This window comes from Rattus rattus, chromosome 13 (genome assembly GCF_011064425.1).
Source record: "Rattus rattus isolate New Zealand chromosome 13, Rrattus_CSIRO_v1, whole genome shotgun sequence".
NCBI classification, from domain to species: domain Eukaryota; kingdom Metazoa; phylum Chordata; class Mammalia; order Rodentia; family Muridae; genus Rattus; species Rattus rattus.
The window spans coordinates 65,475,969-65,493,474 of record NC_046166.1 but is presented as its reverse complement, the minus strand read 5'-3'; the positions used below and the strand labels follow the sequence as shown (position 1 = coordinate 65,493,474).

The 17,506-nt window shown below is 47.3% G+C and overlaps 1 protein-coding gene across 1 annotated transcript in view; it reads right to left on the bottom strand.

Moving 5' to 3' along the window:
- Angpt2 (angiopoietin 2) overlaps nucleotides 1-17,506 on the bottom strand; it is a 52,504-nt gene that overhangs the window by 10,012 nt on the left and 24,986 nt on the right. Inside the window, exons 2-5 of the mRNA XM_032918751.1 lie at nucleotides 14,955-15,110; nucleotides 9,244-9,365; nucleotides 4,709-4,941; nucleotides 2,577-2,707 (exon numbers count right to left, since the gene is read on the bottom strand). Of these exons, the coding sequence (XP_032774642.1) occupies nucleotides 2,577-2,707; nucleotides 4,709-4,941; nucleotides 9,244-9,365; nucleotides 14,955-15,110 (642 nt within the window). The remainder of the gene's footprint in view (nucleotides 1-2,576; nucleotides 2,708-4,708; nucleotides 4,942-9,243; nucleotides 9,366-14,954; nucleotides 15,111-17,506) is intronic.

The window sequence follows — 17,506 nt, the reverse complement described above, 5'->3', positions numbered from 1 at the left end:
GAGAAATGAATCAGTAACAGACGTCCATGGCACTGGGAGTCTTGTGCTAAGAAAGCTGAAGAAGGAAACAATTGTGCTTCTAACCGGCAAGGCACATGCGTTGTGCACGGATGCCCTGTGCAGTGTATAGCCTACACACACAGAAACCCACATGCGTATGCCTCTCACAGATGCCCTGTGCAGTATATAGCCTACACACACAGAAACCCACATGCGTATGCCTCTCACGGATGCCCTGTGCAGTGTATAGCCTACACACAGAAACCTAAGCAAGGGCCACGTTCACTGAGTTAGTTAAACTGATCAGATGTAAAGCTGCCATACTGAAGCCTTCGATCTAATTCCTTGGGATTAGATGCCCTGTCTCTGTGACCTCTTGTGCAGGCTCCCTGTGTCATTTATTCCAGGTCCATCTCTGGTTCTGTCACACCCTGGACAGTGGGGTGACGGGGCAATAACACCAGATCACACTGTCGTTTAGAGAACCTCAAGTCTGGGGGGAAGTTTAGAAGTAACAATACAATACAGCCCAGTTATTTTACGTTTTAAATCTGTATTTTCTTAGTGCATGGGGGGTGGGAGGGAGTGGGTCGGGTGTGAACATGCGTGGGTGTGAAGGGAAAGCAAGCAAGTCAAAGTCAGGACAACCTTTAAGTTGATTCTCCCCTTCCACCTTCTGACCCCGGAGTCACACTCAGGCCACTGGGCTTGCAAAGCCATCACTTTCACCCACTAAGCTGCCTCTCCACTTTTAGACCAGGTATTTTGGGAAAGAAATCGAGGTTTTTGAAAACTTTACTATGCCTGGCTGTGTTGACGGATTTCTTTTTACTGAGAATAGCTAAAGGGAATATAAATCTGTCTCTAACCATGACCAAGACACACAGTGTAGAGCACTGGATCTTCACGTCTCCGTGCCTGTCAAGCTGTGAGGGTAGCATGATGTTTGTCAGAAAAGGAACCCACCCAGAAGAGCGTTCCCAGAGCAGTGTGACTGTGACAGCATGGTTCCAGTTCCACGGTGTTTACGGTGTGCTTGTGGCCTCTGTCAGCCGTGGGGTTCCTGTCCCCATTCTTACCAGGCCAAGAACATGCAGGCATCTGGTGACAGACACCGTCCTGCACGAGCTGTGTTGGCACGCTGCATAGGAGAGTGGAGACCCCAGCCTGGGGTTGCTGGTTTTGTCTGCAGCAAGCTGTATGGCTTCTCTCCTCCCCACCCCTCCCGCCGATGCTCTGCCTCTAGGCCACCAGGGACATTAACCAATTTTCAAGGTTGGTTTAAAGCAGCATGAATGAATTATATTTCTTTGGAAAGTATTATTCTAAATAGCACAATATTCATTTTTTAATTCATAATCAAAGTGTATGTTACTGTTTCAAATTCCACATCTTTAAACTCTTAAGCACTTGTGTTTTTTCTTTGATACCATGTTGAATTCTGAAGATAATACCGAGTTCAGAAAGATGCTACTTCCAGGAGCCCCTGGAAACTTCTGCTTTGACACAGCTTCCTGTGCATGTTTTGGAGTCCTGTTGGCTTTTGCAAAGATGCAGCCATATCTGTCCAAACGCCACACACAGAGCAGTGCAGTGTGATGATTCTCTAGCTCTGATTCTCCTGCGATGTCATACGACCTCACCAGACCTCTCAGAGAAGCCCCGGGACGTGAGTTGCTGAGATAGTCTCCCAGGCACATGGGTAAACCAGGCTGCCCGAGGAGGGCCTAGTGTGACTGTGTTAATGTGCCCTGCCGGACAGGACAGGGTTTCTGTCTACTTTGTACAGACGGAGCAGCCACCCAACTGAGTGCCCCCATACGAAAGGGAAAAGAATGGCACCTCAGGGCAGCATGCCCAGGTCTTCTGAGCTGCACTACCTAGGGCCCTAGTCCCCCACTCTGAGCTATGGGACTCTAAGCTTTCTGGGCACCCTGTGAGCAGCTGCATATGGAAACAGTTGTCTCTATGGGAAAACTGGCAGCATCCTGGTATGAAGCAGGCCAGACACTAAAGGTGCGAGAGCCGTGTGCAGTCTATGGAAAGAGTGGCCAGTAGAACCAACAAAGTCTGTCGGTGCACTAAAAGTATTTTTGTTCTGTGGTTTTCTTGAGAAAAGGATTCACTGTGCTGACTTTATTAAGCTTTGACTGCTAAGCACATCTATCTACAGTTTCTCTGATGAGAAGGGAAATGTGTGCATACAGGGTCTTCTTAACTGTTGTGTTGGGTGTGTTCTCAGTGAGCTCCCTCCAATATAAAGTGTAACTATTGCTTAGTAAAATGACAGAAAGATAGGCTCTTGTTAATCCAGCCTCAGTTTGAAGAAGATCTATTCATTAAAATAAATGAGATGATGTCAGCACCTTGGGGGATGCACCTCATCTCAGTAGGACATGCTTGTGGGGGAAGGCAGAGGGGCAGACATCGGCTCAGCATCCATGTTCTGTACCCAGCGCTCTCAGAGCCCTCAGTGGGAGCCTGGGAAGGGCAGGAGGCATGGATGCCCTGGGGCTCCGTGGCCCGTACAGTGAAACAGGGAGCCCCCACAGCTGCCGTGGGACATCCCGTCTTACCTTGACCTCCTCTGTAGAGTTGGGGAAGGTCAGCGTGTAGATGCCACTGGTGGTGAGTCCTGACTTGAAGATTTCCGCACAGTCTCTGAAGGTGGTTTTCTCTTCTTTAGGGACAGCGACAGAGCTCTTATCTGTGTTTAAAAAGCGGCAGGCATTGAAAAGGGGTTTTTGACTGGAGAGATGCCTGTTATTCAGGACGTAGACAGTTGCTCTCATAAGCAAGCAGACTGCAGTGGCCTTGACTGACTCCTGCAGCTTATTTGCTGTCAGCTTGGAAAATTAGTACAAACGGCTCTTGCTAACTTTTTTAACATTACACTTACGTGTGTGTGTGTGTGTGTGTGTGTGTGTGTGTGTGTGTGTGTGTGTGTGTGCGCGCGCCATGGCACAGGGAGAGTCAGTTCTCCATACGCCATGCTGGTCCTGGGGATGTAAACATTGGGTTTTGGTGGCCAGCGCCTTAATCCACGAGCCAACCTGCCAGCTTCTTACTCCCTCTTGAAACGAGCGGTGTGTAATGTGGGTACTTCATAATGAGCTGTAATAAACCACTCCTTTAAAAAGAATTCCTTCTTGACTAGACTTGGGAAAACATTGTAAAACAACAAAGGGAGACACCTTACTCCCTCCACCCTCACCCCAGGTCCCTTTGGCGTTTTCCCATTGAGGTTGTAACGTACACACGGACCATTCTTAGTATGTCTGAGGCTTAAATCTTTCATCTTTTTCAGAATATTGAAGGAAGGGCTGGAAAGAGGGCTTGGTGTTAGGTCAGAGTATTTGCTGAGCAAGCTCAAGGTCTAAGTTTGGATCCTAGCACCCATATAAAACTTTCCAACGTGGTGGCACACACCAGTAACCCCAGGGCTCGGGGCTGGAACACAGGGTTACTCTAACTCGTTAGCTGTCAGCCCAGCTCTGCTTCAGTGAGCGACTCAAGAGAAGACGCCCGCATATTCTCCCGGCCTCTGCCGCATGCCCAGGCCCACATGCGCCTCCACAGGCACCACGCACATCCAGTGCCAAGTGGACACACTTAGTGTCCTCTGGGTGTTGAGCGTGACCTGAGCGTCTGCAACTTTGTGGGAGCACAATGCCTACTTGTCTGCGTGTTTAAACTCTTTAAATCCAGACCTTATACGCTGATACATTACCTCCAGGTTTTAGTTCTGCCATTCCTGTTTCAACTTCCGGTTCTTGCCACAGCCACCCAACACCCCCACCCCCACCCCACACCTCACAAGCACCAAATAAGGGGACATCGTGAAATAAACCACAGTAGGAATGAGGGCAAAGTCAGTTAGGAAAAAATTCTACAGATAAACACTACAGAGATAGTATTACATCTTTAATTAATGACTGAAGACTCTCTTCTTCCCTCCCCCACCCCTATGAACTAAAAGGAGCTAACAAGAAAAACTGTAGTGAGGAAGGCTAAACATCTTTCAGGGTGTGGTCAGCAGTGGGAACTGGTGCCTCCTTGGTGCCAACCATGTCTGTGCCTCACTTATGTGTCTAGCCTTCCTGCGGGCGCGGGGCAGTGTGCCAGTTTGAAAGCCAAAGGAAGAAAGAGTCACTGTGGCTTAATCACTTGCCAGCCTCCTCATCTGACCTATGAGGGAACTAACTCAAATGAGAATTCTGCAGCTTTGAATCACAGCTGTCCTGGGGGTTGAGCGATAGCTGTCGGTACAAGGCCTACTCTGCAGTTTGAGCTCTAGAACTCACATCAAATAACCAAAGCCAGATGTGGCCGCACAGCCCCACGGTCTCAGCGCTGAGGATACAGAGACGGGGACATCCCTGCGGCTCCTTGTGGAGCTCTAGGTCACAGAGGGAGGCTTTGTGTGTAAAGCCAAAATGAGGACACCCGAGGACAGACCTCGGAGACTGTCCTCCAGCCTCTAGACACACATGTATACATGTGCCCATGACCGCGCACCAGAACTGGGGTCTGTGCTTCGTGAGCAATTAGTATAGGACGTGACCTCCCCCATTCTCTTTGCCCCGCTTTGTGCTTGGGCCTCTGCTGGCTGAGACTCTTGTGCTGCTGCGTGAAGCACCTAAGGCAGGCCATGTTGGAGTGTTGGGTCCGCTGACCAAAGGTCATCAGAATGAGGAGCGCTACTCACAGTCGGGCGATGACATCATGGTCAGCAAGCTGTTGACCGTCTCCATTAGATCATGCTGCTGCTTCTGAAGGACTGAGTTGTTGACTGTGGCCGTCACCAGCTTCTTCTCCAGCTCGTCGATGACGGAGCTCTGCTTGGACACCAGCACCTGAAGCTGGTCCTTCTGCTCCTTCATGGACTGCAGCTGCACACTGTGCTTGTCCTCCATGTCCAGCACTTTCTTTTCTAGGAAGCTTAAGGGGAAGGGGTTTGTAAGTAAAGGGATTTCCACAAACCTCAAGGCCTGGCCAGCCAAGAACTTGATAAAAATCTCGTCCATTCCAAAGCCAAGAAACCTCTCTGTTCCCTGGACTTCTGTGCTGCAACGGTGTTTGGTTAACACAGCGTGTAAAGCGGGACGTTTTGGAGGTTGGAGAGGTGGTTCAGTGGTTAGACATACCAGCTGCCCTTGACGAAGGCCCGACTTCAGTCTCCAGCAGCCCTAGGGCTCACAACTACCCATAACTCCACTTTCTCATGTATAGCATTGAGCATGCTCACTTCCATAATCCCAGTTCTAGGGGATTGGATGCCCTCCTGAGACATGCTGCACATACCTGCGTGCAGGCAAAGCTTCTGCAGATCAACATAAAGAAGCCTTTAAAACAAATGAACTTCTTAAGTAGGGAGATTTCTCACCGCCCAGTGAAACCAAGGGGAGCTATTTAGGGGTAGTTGTACATGTGGGTAAACCTGACAGAGTGTGCAGTGGTGTCTATTCAGGAGAACACTGGGCCTAGGCGACAGACAGAGTGTCACAAGCACTGCCTGCCACGGCTTCTAGGGGAGGTGGCCTTATTTCAAGCCCCACTTTCAGAGTGTTTTCCTGAGTATGAGCGGTGAGCTTGAGTTGGACCTTTGGGCTGTGTGTTGCCTTTCTCCTAGAATATTTACATTTTCACAGGAATCATAATAACAGTAACAACACTCACGATGCTATGTGGCAGGTATTCTATGAGGGAGGTGCATGTCACCCACAGGATTAAACCCTGCCTCTCTGGCTTTATGACATTAAATGACTTATTCAGTTGTGTATTGGTTCCCTCATCTGTAAACTGGGTTAATATGACCCACTGCAAGAGGCTGGTCCAGGGAATAAGTGTGTGTACAAGTATAAGCAGACTGGTAGTTAACACTGAAGAAGTATTATTACCAGTATCAACATTATCATCTCATGCTCAAGGAGTAAATGAGCAAAAAATAAAATTTAGACACAATAAATCACATGCCTACAGTCACACCCAGGTGGCTGCTGCCAGCTCTTCCGTACTCTAAACTCCTTGTTTTTTGTTTGCTTATAGTTTTAGGTTTTGGTTTGGTTTGGTTTGGTTTATTTGAATCCATTTTTCTCTGGGGAGTTTAACCAGCCTGTCTCTTATAGTGGGTACTCAATCCTGTAACCTAAGCAAGCCTCTTGAAAAGCTGCTTAAAAATTCATTGATAAAGTTATGCCATAGAAGTCTCAAAAGGCTTTATTAATGATTTTGTAGTTATTTCTGATCCTATGATAAAGATTTATAAAGATGCATCGCTACCCACAGGTCAGTTAAGAGTGTACTGATTTTTAACTGAAAATTATTCCTATTAAACTGGAGAAAACAATTCCAAGTGTGTAGGCTTAAATAAATGTGAGACAGTTAAGACTGACCACTTCCGGAGCAGACTCCTGCACTGAAGGCCTGTGACAGCTGCTCTTGTCAGTGGGGGAACGGAAGAGTGGAGAGCCTGACTATAAACCTTTCCTCTGAGCACACGCACAGAACCAGCGCTGCTTCCTGCTTCATGGCACTGGTTCCGAGCCCAGCGTCAGTTAATTGTTTCTGAGAGGAAGTAGGCAGATGAAGAGCATGCACAGTAAAAGTATCTTCAGCTGGTGAACCAAAACGTGCAGTAGCGCCGATTTGGAGGGAAATGCTGATCACAATAAATATTTGTAATTTTGCTTGAATCTATAAAGAGAGCAATTTCACTTTGAAGAAATTTTGAAGATTGTTGAAAAATCACTTGTGGAATGCGGAACACCCCATGTTTTTCTCCAGTCACATCATTAAAAGTTTTAGGCCAGTCAGAATTGGAGGCAGGAAAGACCATCAGGAGATCTAGGTCATCAAGGAGCTTTCCTGAGGTTCTTGACAGGGAAAACTTATTATTCCGACCCTTATTTGTAACAGAAGAGAAGACAATTTCCGCAGCTTGTAAGATTCTTGTTCCTTCCGTGTGCTTCTCGTTACTGATGGGTTTATAATGGTAAATCAAAGTTCGTACACCCATCCCCAGGAAGGCAGCTCCAACGAGGAGCATCCCAGGCAGATTTCTTTAGCAGTTCAAGCTGTGAGGAAGCACTGTTGGTCGGAGTAAGAAAGACTTTCCGTGTTGTTAGATACGTGTGGCAAGGTGCTTCCATGGGGAAACTCCACAGTTTAATCATAAACTCAAAATGACTTTAATTTATTGGAAAGGCACAGTATCTATTGATTCGGGTCGATTAAACTAGGGGAGATGTGAAGGCCTTCAGTAAGGGGTGGATTGCAGGCTATCACGTAAGCAAGACCCACAGTAGGCTGCACCAATATCGGTAACACTCTTCTCTAGAGCAGAGCCTTGATTCACAAAAAAAATTACACCAAACCTTGGGATGAATTTTAAAATGTAGTGGCAGTTTCTGTGTATTTCAAAGCAGTTTTCTTTGAATAGCAAATTCTATTCCAACAGTGGGTATAAAATAAGGAGCAAGAGTTGAACTTTTCTGGAGAAAAAAGGCAAACACCAGTGGCGAATACGATTACCCTTTGATAGCCACAGATTTGCATCTGTGGGTCCATCACACTAGTCTTCAATTACTTCATCCATGCTCAGCTTGAACCCTCTTTTTTGTTATTACTCCCCCGTAATACAACAGAATTTTGAACACAGTTGTTATGTCGTCTTGTGTATTATCCATAAGCAACATAGGGACAGCTTAAACTATAGAGGGGAATTATGCAGGCTTTGGGGCCATGCCATCCCTTTTTATGTAAGGGATTGGAGTATCCATGGACTTCAGGGTCCAAAGTGGACTATAGATCCAAGGCCCTGTGCATCGCGAATGATGGGAGAGTTTACAGAGAAGAAGTGGGTGGCACGGTGGGTATATTGACCTGATTTTAAAGCCTTGGGGAGAAATGTGTTCAAGAAGCTGAGCAGTGCATCGTTTCTGAGAGGCAGTGTGTGCGGTGTGCTTACAGGGAGAGCATCCACAGGAGCCCTGCCAACGGGAGATGAGATTGCTTACGTCTCGGTTACCTCGGTTACCGTCCCAAGTTCTCATCTCTTACTGTGCAGACGGGGAATTCAAAATAGGAAAGGAAACTGTTCAGATAGGAAAAACAATCTATTTGCTTTTCCATCCCCTAAATAAAAGTGAGGGTAAACCTGGTTACCCAGAGAACACAGAGACTAACTGCAGCTTAGTTCTTGGTTAACTCCGAGGATGAAGCCAGCACCTGTTCATCCCCTTTTCTGGATAGAGAGAGATGTGCTGTGTAGACCATTCTGTGTCAGATGCCGTCTCGACTGAAAACAAGGAAGGAAGCACCTCAGACATTGTACCCTCAGGTGTCCCCGGTGGAAAAAACACGCAAAGCAGATGTTTGCACTTGCATAGATCATTTTGAAGGGTTTTAAATATTTAATTTAAATATCAACGCAATTGTTTCAGGTTAACTTTTCCTTTTGGTTTATTGAGAGCTTTTAAAGGTATTTACTGGTGTATGCGTGCATGTGAGTGACATGTGAGTGAGTGAGGGTGTGGGGGCTGAGCAGTAGACACATCCCACCCCTGCACACGAGGGTCAGCTGGCCGTTTGGTGGAGTTGGTTCTCTCCTTCCGTGTTTATGTGCGCTCTGGGAATTGAACTCAGGTCGTCGGGCTTATCTGGCAAGCACCTTAACCTACTGAACCTTCTCTCCAGTCCTCATCCTAAGTTATAAAAAGGAAGTATTACACAGCAGAGGCTGTTCCAGGGCTCCTAGTGTGGTTCATCTTGCAAGAAACAAGATCCCCACCAGGCATGGTGGTGTGGGCCTTTAATCCGAACACAAGAAATACAGACACAGGCATTTCTCTGTGAGTGCAAGGCTAACCTGGTCTATACGGTAAGTTTCGGGCAAACTAGGACTACATAGTGAGAACTCCCCACCAGAGGCCAGGAAATATGACTGCAGGCAGTGTTAACCTCATAGCCCAGCAGTATTTTGTGGAGATTAACCTTCATGATGTTGAGGCAATGTGGAAGATTTCTGCAGAGTCTTTAACAGCACAGAACGAGAACAAAATTCAGGACTAATCAGGAATTCAGGTTCTTTTCAGAGATTTTCTCCAAATTCTCCTTGCCTCTTGTTCTCAGGGCTTCTGACCCATACATGCTCCAGGCTAATCCACCATTCTGGGGAAGCCATACATAGAGTCTAGTCACATGAGGTAAGCCGAGTGTCTAGAAAGGTTACAGCATTATTACCTGTTCTTATCTTGTAGTTTGTTTATTTCACTGGTCTGGTCCAAAATCTGCTTTTCCAATTTGTTGGTAGAAATAGAATGTTGGAGAAGCTGTAACTCGAGTCTTGTCGTCTGGTTTAGTACCTGTATATAACAAACAGGATTACTGCCCGTCATCCTGATTGGTGTGATGTAATCTTGATGAGTGTGACATGTGCCCCATCTTGGTTCAGTCACCAAAGTGATCAGAAGGCGTATTACTCAGTAGCCCAGCTGCCTTGTCTCGACATGTGGTCTTTCTTGTCTTATACCATAAAAATGATCATAATTCGCCCCCGTTTCCACCCTCCTCCTCTCCCCCCAAACACAGCCTCTCCCAACTCTTTTTCTAATATTCAGCCTGGTCCAAGTAGTGCTACCCATGGGAGTCTGGGTGTGGGGGCCATGCACCGCAGCATGGAGATCTTCCTGTGCCCACACAGTTTAATGAGAAAGAAGGAAGAGAAGGATTCTGTCTCCCCAGCAGCCACCAGCTGCCAGTGGCTCCTCAGCAGGGAGGGGCTCCCCCTCCATCTGGGCCTGGCAAAATTTTTATGCCCATAAAAATTTTTGGTATCATGGAACAGGCCTAACTATATTACCTTTAAATCTCTTTGTAGTAAATAAGTGACAAAATCCTTTTGAGGTAAATAAGTCAGGGAAACATAGTAACAAGTCGTACATTATGTTTCTCCATCTGTAACAGTTTATCATTTTATGTAATGTAACAAATGGAGGTATTAAATAAACATCTTATGAATCAAAATTGATAGATAAATTTTAAAAATTGTCTCAGCCTAGGAAGATGGCTCCACAAATAAAGGCACTTACCACCAAGCCTAGTGACCTAAGTTGTCTCCCCAGGATAGGGCCGACTCCTGCAAATTGTCCTTTGACCTACACACACACTCACATACACACACACACACACACACACACACACACACACACACACACACACACACATACACACACACACACACACACACACACACACACACACACACACACACACACACAACACACACACACACACACACACCCACACACACAAACACATACACACACTCACACACGCACACTCACACACACACTCACACACACACACACACACACGCACACTCACACACACACACACACACACACACACACACACACACTCACACACACACACACACACACACACACACACTCACACACACACACTCACACACACACACACACACACACACACACACACACACACACCATGTACTCATGCAAACCAAATAAATCTAATTTTTTAAGTCTATGAGAGAATTTCCTCTTGCTCAGAAACATCTTTCTGTCCCTGGACAAAGCGACAAAGCCACACGTGTCCTTGCTGTCCCCAGCTTACACCCGCTTGTTAAGCCTTCTCTTTCTTCTGTTCTATTTTCTTATTCCCACTTTAAAAGCCCTTCTGGCCAATTAGGGAATAATGAAATGTCACTCTCCAGTGGCAGCCAGTGCTGCCCATTGTGTGGCTCTTCGGTGCCTGGCTGCCCCCCAGCAGGAAGAATCAGCTACTCACATCCTTGTGTGGTGTCACTCAGGATGTGATATCACCTGTTAATGGAAGTCTGACTCGTTGCCGAGCAACCAGGGACCTTGAAAAAGAATCATTGTTTGTGGGGGTCCTTGTCATCAGCACAGCCCTGGCCTGTCTCCCCATGCAGGTGCCGGGCACGTCTGGTCCTTGTCATGCCTGGCTGAGGTCATAGCAGAACGCCTCTGGAAATGAGCAAAGGCGGTGAGAGCCCTGCCATCAGTATGGCTTTGCTCTCTGTTTTCTCTGTACAGACATTCAATAGCAGTTTATTCTTTAAAGAACGGGACAGTCTGACGTCCTGTTTAATCCATGAGGACTATAAGATGAGGACAGCTTCGGAAAGAGGCAGAGAAAGAAGCCAACAGAAACTTGCTTATTATAAGAGTGATGTATATAGGAGTGAGCGGAGGGGTGGTGTGTATGTGGAGGTATGTACACATGTGTATAGGGAGGAGCGGAGGGGGGTGTGTATGTGAGGTACACATGTATATAGGAGTTGGGGAGGGTGAAATGGTGTATGTGAGTATGTACACATGTGTATAGGAGGAGCGGAGGGTGGTGTGTGTGGAGTATGTACACATGTGTATAGGAGTGAGCGGAGGGGGTGGTGTGTATGTGGAGTATGTACACATGTGTATAGGAGTGAGTGGAGGGGGGGGTGTGTATGTCGGTATGTACACATGTGTATAGGGAGTGAGGGGGGGGTGTGTGTGTGGAGGTATGTACACATGTGTATAGGGTGGCGGAGGGGGGTGTGTATGTGGGTATGTACATGTGTGTATAGGGAGGAGGGAGGGGTGGTGTGTGTGGTGTACACATGTGTATGTAGGGTGAGCGGAGGGGGGTGTATGTGAGTATGTACATGTGTAGGGAGCGGGAGGGGTGGTGTGTGTGTGGAGTATGTACACATGTGTATGGGAGTGGCCGGAGGGGGGTGTGTATGTGGTGTGTACACATGTGTATAGGAGTGAGCGAGGGGTGGTGTGTATGTGGGTATGTACATGTGTATAGGAGTGAGAGGAGGGGTGTGTATGTGGGTATGTACACATGTGTATAGGGAGTGTGGAGGGGGTGGTGTGTATGTGGAGTATGTACACATGTGTATAGGAGTGAGCGGAGGGGTGGTGTGTATGTGGAGTATGTACACATGTGTATAGGAGTGAGCGGAGGGGGGGTGTGTATGTGGAGTATGTACACATGTGTATAGGAGTGAGGGGAGGGGGTGTGTGTGTGTGGGTATGTACACATGTGTGTATAGGTGGGGAGGGGTGGTGTGTATGTGGAGTAAGGATTCATGTGTATAGGAGTGAGCGGAGGGGTGGTGTGTTTGTGGAGTATGGACACATGTGTATAGGAGGGAGCGGAGGGGGTGGTGTGTATGTGGAGGTATGTACACATGTGTATAGGGAGGAGGAGGGGGGTGTGTGTGTGGGTGTGTACATGTGTATAGGAGTGGGAGGGTGGTGTGTATGTGGGTATGTACACATGTGTGTAGGGGAGGGGGGTGTGTATGTGGAGTGTACACATGTGTATAGGGAGTGGCGGAGGGTGGTGTGTATGTGGAGTATGTACATGTGTGTATAGGAGTGTGGGAGGGTGGTGTGTATGTGGAGTATGTACACATGTGTATAGGAGTGGCCGGAGGGGTGGTGTGTGTGTGGAGTATGTACACATGTGTGTGGGAGTGTGGAGGGGGGGGTGTGTATGTGGAGTATGTACACATGTGTATAGGAGTGAGCGGAGGGGTGGTGTGTATGTGGAGTATGTACACATGTGTATAGGAGTGAGCGGAGGGGGTGGTGTGTATGTGGAGGTATGTACACATGTGTATAGGAGTGGGTGGAGGGGGGGTGTGTGTGGAGTATGTAACATGTGTGGGGTGTGAAAACTGTTGATTGGAGTATGTACACATGTGTATAGGAGTGAGCGGAGGGGTGGTGTGTATGTGGAGTATGTACACATGTGTATAGGAGTGAGCGGAGGGGTGGTGTGTATGTGGAGTATGTACACATGTGTATAGGAGTGAGCGGAGGGGGGGTGTGTATGTGGAGTATGTACGCACATGCCATTGCACGCGTGTGGTGGACAAGGCACTGAGGGCGTGGCTGTCTCTGCCTCGCTAGGCAGGGCTCTCTCTTCTGCAGTGCTGTTTATCTAGGCTCGTCAGGCTCCCCAGTCATCCAGACAGCTCTGTCTCTGCCCCCCACCTTGCTTTAGGAGCACTGGCCTTATGGATAGGCGCCTCCACATCCAGCCTCTTTACATGGGTTCAGGGGTTCGAGCTCAGGTCATCATGTGTGTGTGGCAAGTGCTTTTACCCTCTGAGCCATCTCACCGGCCTTCCTATCCCTTTTCTGAAGGGGATAAATCTTAAGATTCTGTGTTGGCTGATACTGAGTTGTTCCAGTCAGGCAGTGGCTGTAAGATCTCAGACCTCCAGCTATGTAGGGTGTCAAATAATGGCATTCTGGCAAGTTTAGAATTCTTTTGCATATAAACAGAAATGCTCATGTTTTAGTTTGAACCTATTCCGTATCATCCATAAGTGAGCGACACTTGCTGTCAACTGGGTTGAGAGCCCCTGAATGTCCTTCCTGGGGCTCACCCGTGTTGATGTGTTTATTTGGACCCTGCAGCTGTTTTCTCTCCATCCCTGGCCTGCTTTCCTGTTAGCCTCAGTCATAGGATGTCTAACTCATAGTCGCACTTTTTAAATCCTGTGATCTTACACAGGATGTTACAAAGGTTTACATAGTTGTTCTGTGTCCTAACATTTTATTGCTTGTATCAGAAAAAAACAAGAATGCTGCATTGTTCTTACTGGCTGTGTTGGAACAGCGTGATCGCCCAGAATTACTGTCAAAAGCTGCGGAATGTCACCTAACCACTACTGTTTTATGTTATCAATTGGCTTGACACATGGACACATTGTTTTCTTTGTACCTATTATATCTCTTCATGTAAACACTTTCTAACAAGCAGGGTTAAATCTGGGTGCCTTGTGAACTGTGAAAAATGTGGGTTTCTTCATATTGTTCCTGATGTTGTTGAAAGGTGATAACCAAATAATTTCCTTACTCTGTTTTCCATAAAACTTTTTGATGCACTGTTTTCTCTATAAAAACAGTTTTTAGGGAGACTCTGAAAGATCATGTCACCATGCTGGCCTTGTCTCAAGCTTGAGAGGCTTGTAGTCTCGGTCTCTCTCTCTCTCCCTCTCTCTCTCTCCCTCTCCCCCTCTCTCTCTCCCTGCCTCCCTCTCTCCCTCATTAGATATTAGATATTTTATTTATTTACATTTCAGATGTTATCCCCTTTACTGGTTTCCCCTCCAGAAACCCCCTATTCCATCACCCCTCCCTCTGCTTCTATGAGGGTGTTCCCCCACCTTACTGCCCTGACATTCCCCTACACTGGGGCATCGAGCCTTCACAGGACCAAGGGCCTTTCCTCCCATTGATGCCCAGCAAAACCATCCTCTGCTACATGTGTGGCTGGAGCCATCGGTTGCTCCATGTGTGCTCTTTGGTTGGTGGTTTAGTCCCTGGAAGCTCTGGGGATCTGGTTGGTTGATATTGTTGTTCTTCTCAGCTCCTTCAGTCGTTTCTCTAACTCCTCCATTGGGGACCCCGTGCTCAGTCGTGGTTAGCTTTGAGCATCTGCATCTGAATTTGTGGTTTCTCTTGTGTGAGACCTGTTGTCTTATGCTGAAATCTAGCAGTTGGTCCTCTTAGCCGAACAGTAGATGAGGCATCGAATATTGGGTGGTTTACAGTGTGGACCCTTTTGTTTTTAAAGGATAGATGTAGCTCAGAGCATGATCATACTAACTTCTGAAGCTTCCAAAACGTATGATCTTGGCTCAGGAAGCCAACCTACAGAAAACTGAGCACCCGACCAGACTCACTCTCTCCTGGGCTCTTCCCTCTGGATCATGCCCTGTTGTGAAAATGAAAACCGTGTTGGCTTCTCCAAGTCCTAACTGTCCTTTAACCCTGCGGTGCTGAAGCCGCCCCTTCCTTCCCAGCTGGGGTTTGGAGCTTTCCACTACCACACTGTACACCAGCTCAGGCGCACGGTCTGTTAGCTTCGTGCTGTACCCAGGCCTTTCATGTGCCACTTACTTGGGCTTCCACATCAGTCAGTTTCCGAGTTTGTGCCGCCGTCTGGTTGAGCAAACTGGTTCCAATCTCAATCATCACAGCCGTCTGGTTCTGCACCACATTCTGCTGGATCTCCACCATCTCCTTCTTCATGTTGTCCTGGATGTAGTTCTCCAGCTAGGAAGGGGCACATGAGGGTCATCAGCCATGTGGTTAGAAGCCTGGTCCCTCAGTGTGTGTCATGTGCCCTTATCTAAAACACTGTTTATACTTCAGTAAGGTGGCCCCGCAGCCAGAGGCACCAGCTCTGGTGTTTACTGCTTGGCCTTTTGGATACTGATTTCCTTAAATGTAAAGTAGCATTTCTAGTAGGTCAGTTGAATACTTCAAGGAGGAGACCATGCTTTTGCATCACTGTGGATGTGTTGTTCCGTGCTTGAATATTCATTTTCCTTTTTAAAATGGTAATCCAATGGCGAGCACTATTAACTGGCCCAAATTATAGCTCAAGAACAAAAACTGTCTTTATTCTTTCTTTAAAAGTGTAGTGTTTTTATATTAAGCTGAATATGAGAGCTGTTTCCAGTGTCTTCCTTTAAATTCGATAGTTTTTACAGAAGATCATTGTATTTACAGAGTCATCATCAAAGTTCCTCCTAAAACATTAACCAATGATTCTAACTTCTGCCTTTAAGAGTAAGAAAGTGGGGCTGGAGAGATGGCTCAGTGCTTAAGAGCACTTATTGCTCTTCCAAAGGACCTGGGTTCAAGGCCCAGCACCTACATGGCAGCTCACAACTGTTTATAACTCCTGTTCCAAGGATCCAACACCCTCACACAGACATACATGCAGGCAAAACACCAATGCACATAGATAAAAATAAAGACTTTAAAAAAAAAAAAAAAAAAAAAAAACCAAAACACCTAGTTTAAAACAAACAGTAGGGAACTAGTATAGGAGGAGGAGAGTTCCTCTCCGGGTGTTGAAGGGCTTCCCTGTGAATGGGACCATATTGTGTCCCGTGCTGGGTTCTTACTCTCAATTGTAATAAATTTGTTGTTCCCACTGTGTGTTTGCTCTTGGCACTGCCCTGTCCGTGGGTCTCCCGCCCTCCACACAGCCTGTCTGGATAGCTGGCAGTCATTCCTTGCTGACTGGTGTCCTTTGATGATTGAACAGATTGACTCCAACAGTGTCACGTGTCCTAACTCTCTCTGGTCATTTACGTAAGCATGAGGGTGAAGCCTCCACTAGCGCAGAGCTCCAATAGCTGCATACAGCAAGCAGTCGGCCCTCGCTCGCGTGCTGGCCTCTGCTGACCCCCATCAGGCCTATCCCAAGATCTTAGTGTAGTGTCCTTCCCGGCACGCTGCCCACACGGGCAGCAGTTTGCATGTATGAGACAGGGCCACAGCCAAGTCTCAGAACTTCATGCTTCGTCCCTCTCCACACCCAGCAAAGACAGTATTCACAGGGATGTGCCCTGGGGGTCTCCAACTAGGGCGAAGCCGCGAACCTGGAGCTTAGAGCTACACTCAGAAACAGCAGTTTACAAGCCTAGTGTGCATGAGGCTCTCCACTCCCCTTTTCTCATTCTGAAGCATGGAACTAGAGAGGGGACATAACCCCTCTAACTCCTCCCCTCCCCCTTTCCCAGCTACTGGGTCAAATGTGGTTGCAACTGTCAAGAGACAGGAGATGACTGTTTATAAGTGGAGTGTTTAAACTCAAGATGGAATTTAAAATTAGAACTGGGAGGTTTTTCTTAAAAAGCCTTAATTTTGAGAAATAAAATGTCTTCATTTCGTTACTCTATCTTTTTCTAAGCTTGAAGACAAATTCTAAAAAGTCGGGGACTGAGAGAGGAGGAGGGAGAGAGAGCCGTGTACACGGACACCCGGTGGGCAATGCTTAGGTAACAAATGCCATTCCTTTTTATGACACTGGCACCTATTAGTAACTTGAAATTTGCAGGGTGGAGAAATTGACCGTCAAACGGTAACATCATGTGACCCATTTTACAGAGAGGGACTGAAGTTAAAGTTCTGAGAAGCCATGGACTACTGAGGAAGAGTACACTCTCCAGAAGAGATTCAGCAGCAGCAGCAAGCCCCGTTGTAACGTTTAATGTCTGATGGCTCGCCACATCTCGGCCACTCGTTTCCGTGGGCTCCGAATGGCCAGCTGATAGCTAGAGCTTGCAAGGCCAGTGTGACCTCATCCCCGAGGCTCCTACACACGCTCCGGCCTTTCAACAAGCAGCAGTGACAGAGTTCAGCATGGTCTGGAGCCGTCCATCCTATCCTGGGTTTTATGCTGCTTAAAAACAGACCACCTTCACTTGGTTGACAGCCATTTTGACCAACAAGAAAGCCTGCAATTAGGGCGGGGTGTCTAGTTTGGTGGTGAAGTGCTTGGCTAGCATGTGCAAGGCCCTGAGTGCCATCCTCAGCACCATAAAAAGAAAAGAAAGCCCAGAATCAAAAATGATCAACACCAGCCATGTCTCCAGTGTTGTGACAAAACAATCTGCTTCTCCTCTCCAGGACTAGTGCTAGTCTTGAGATGAAAG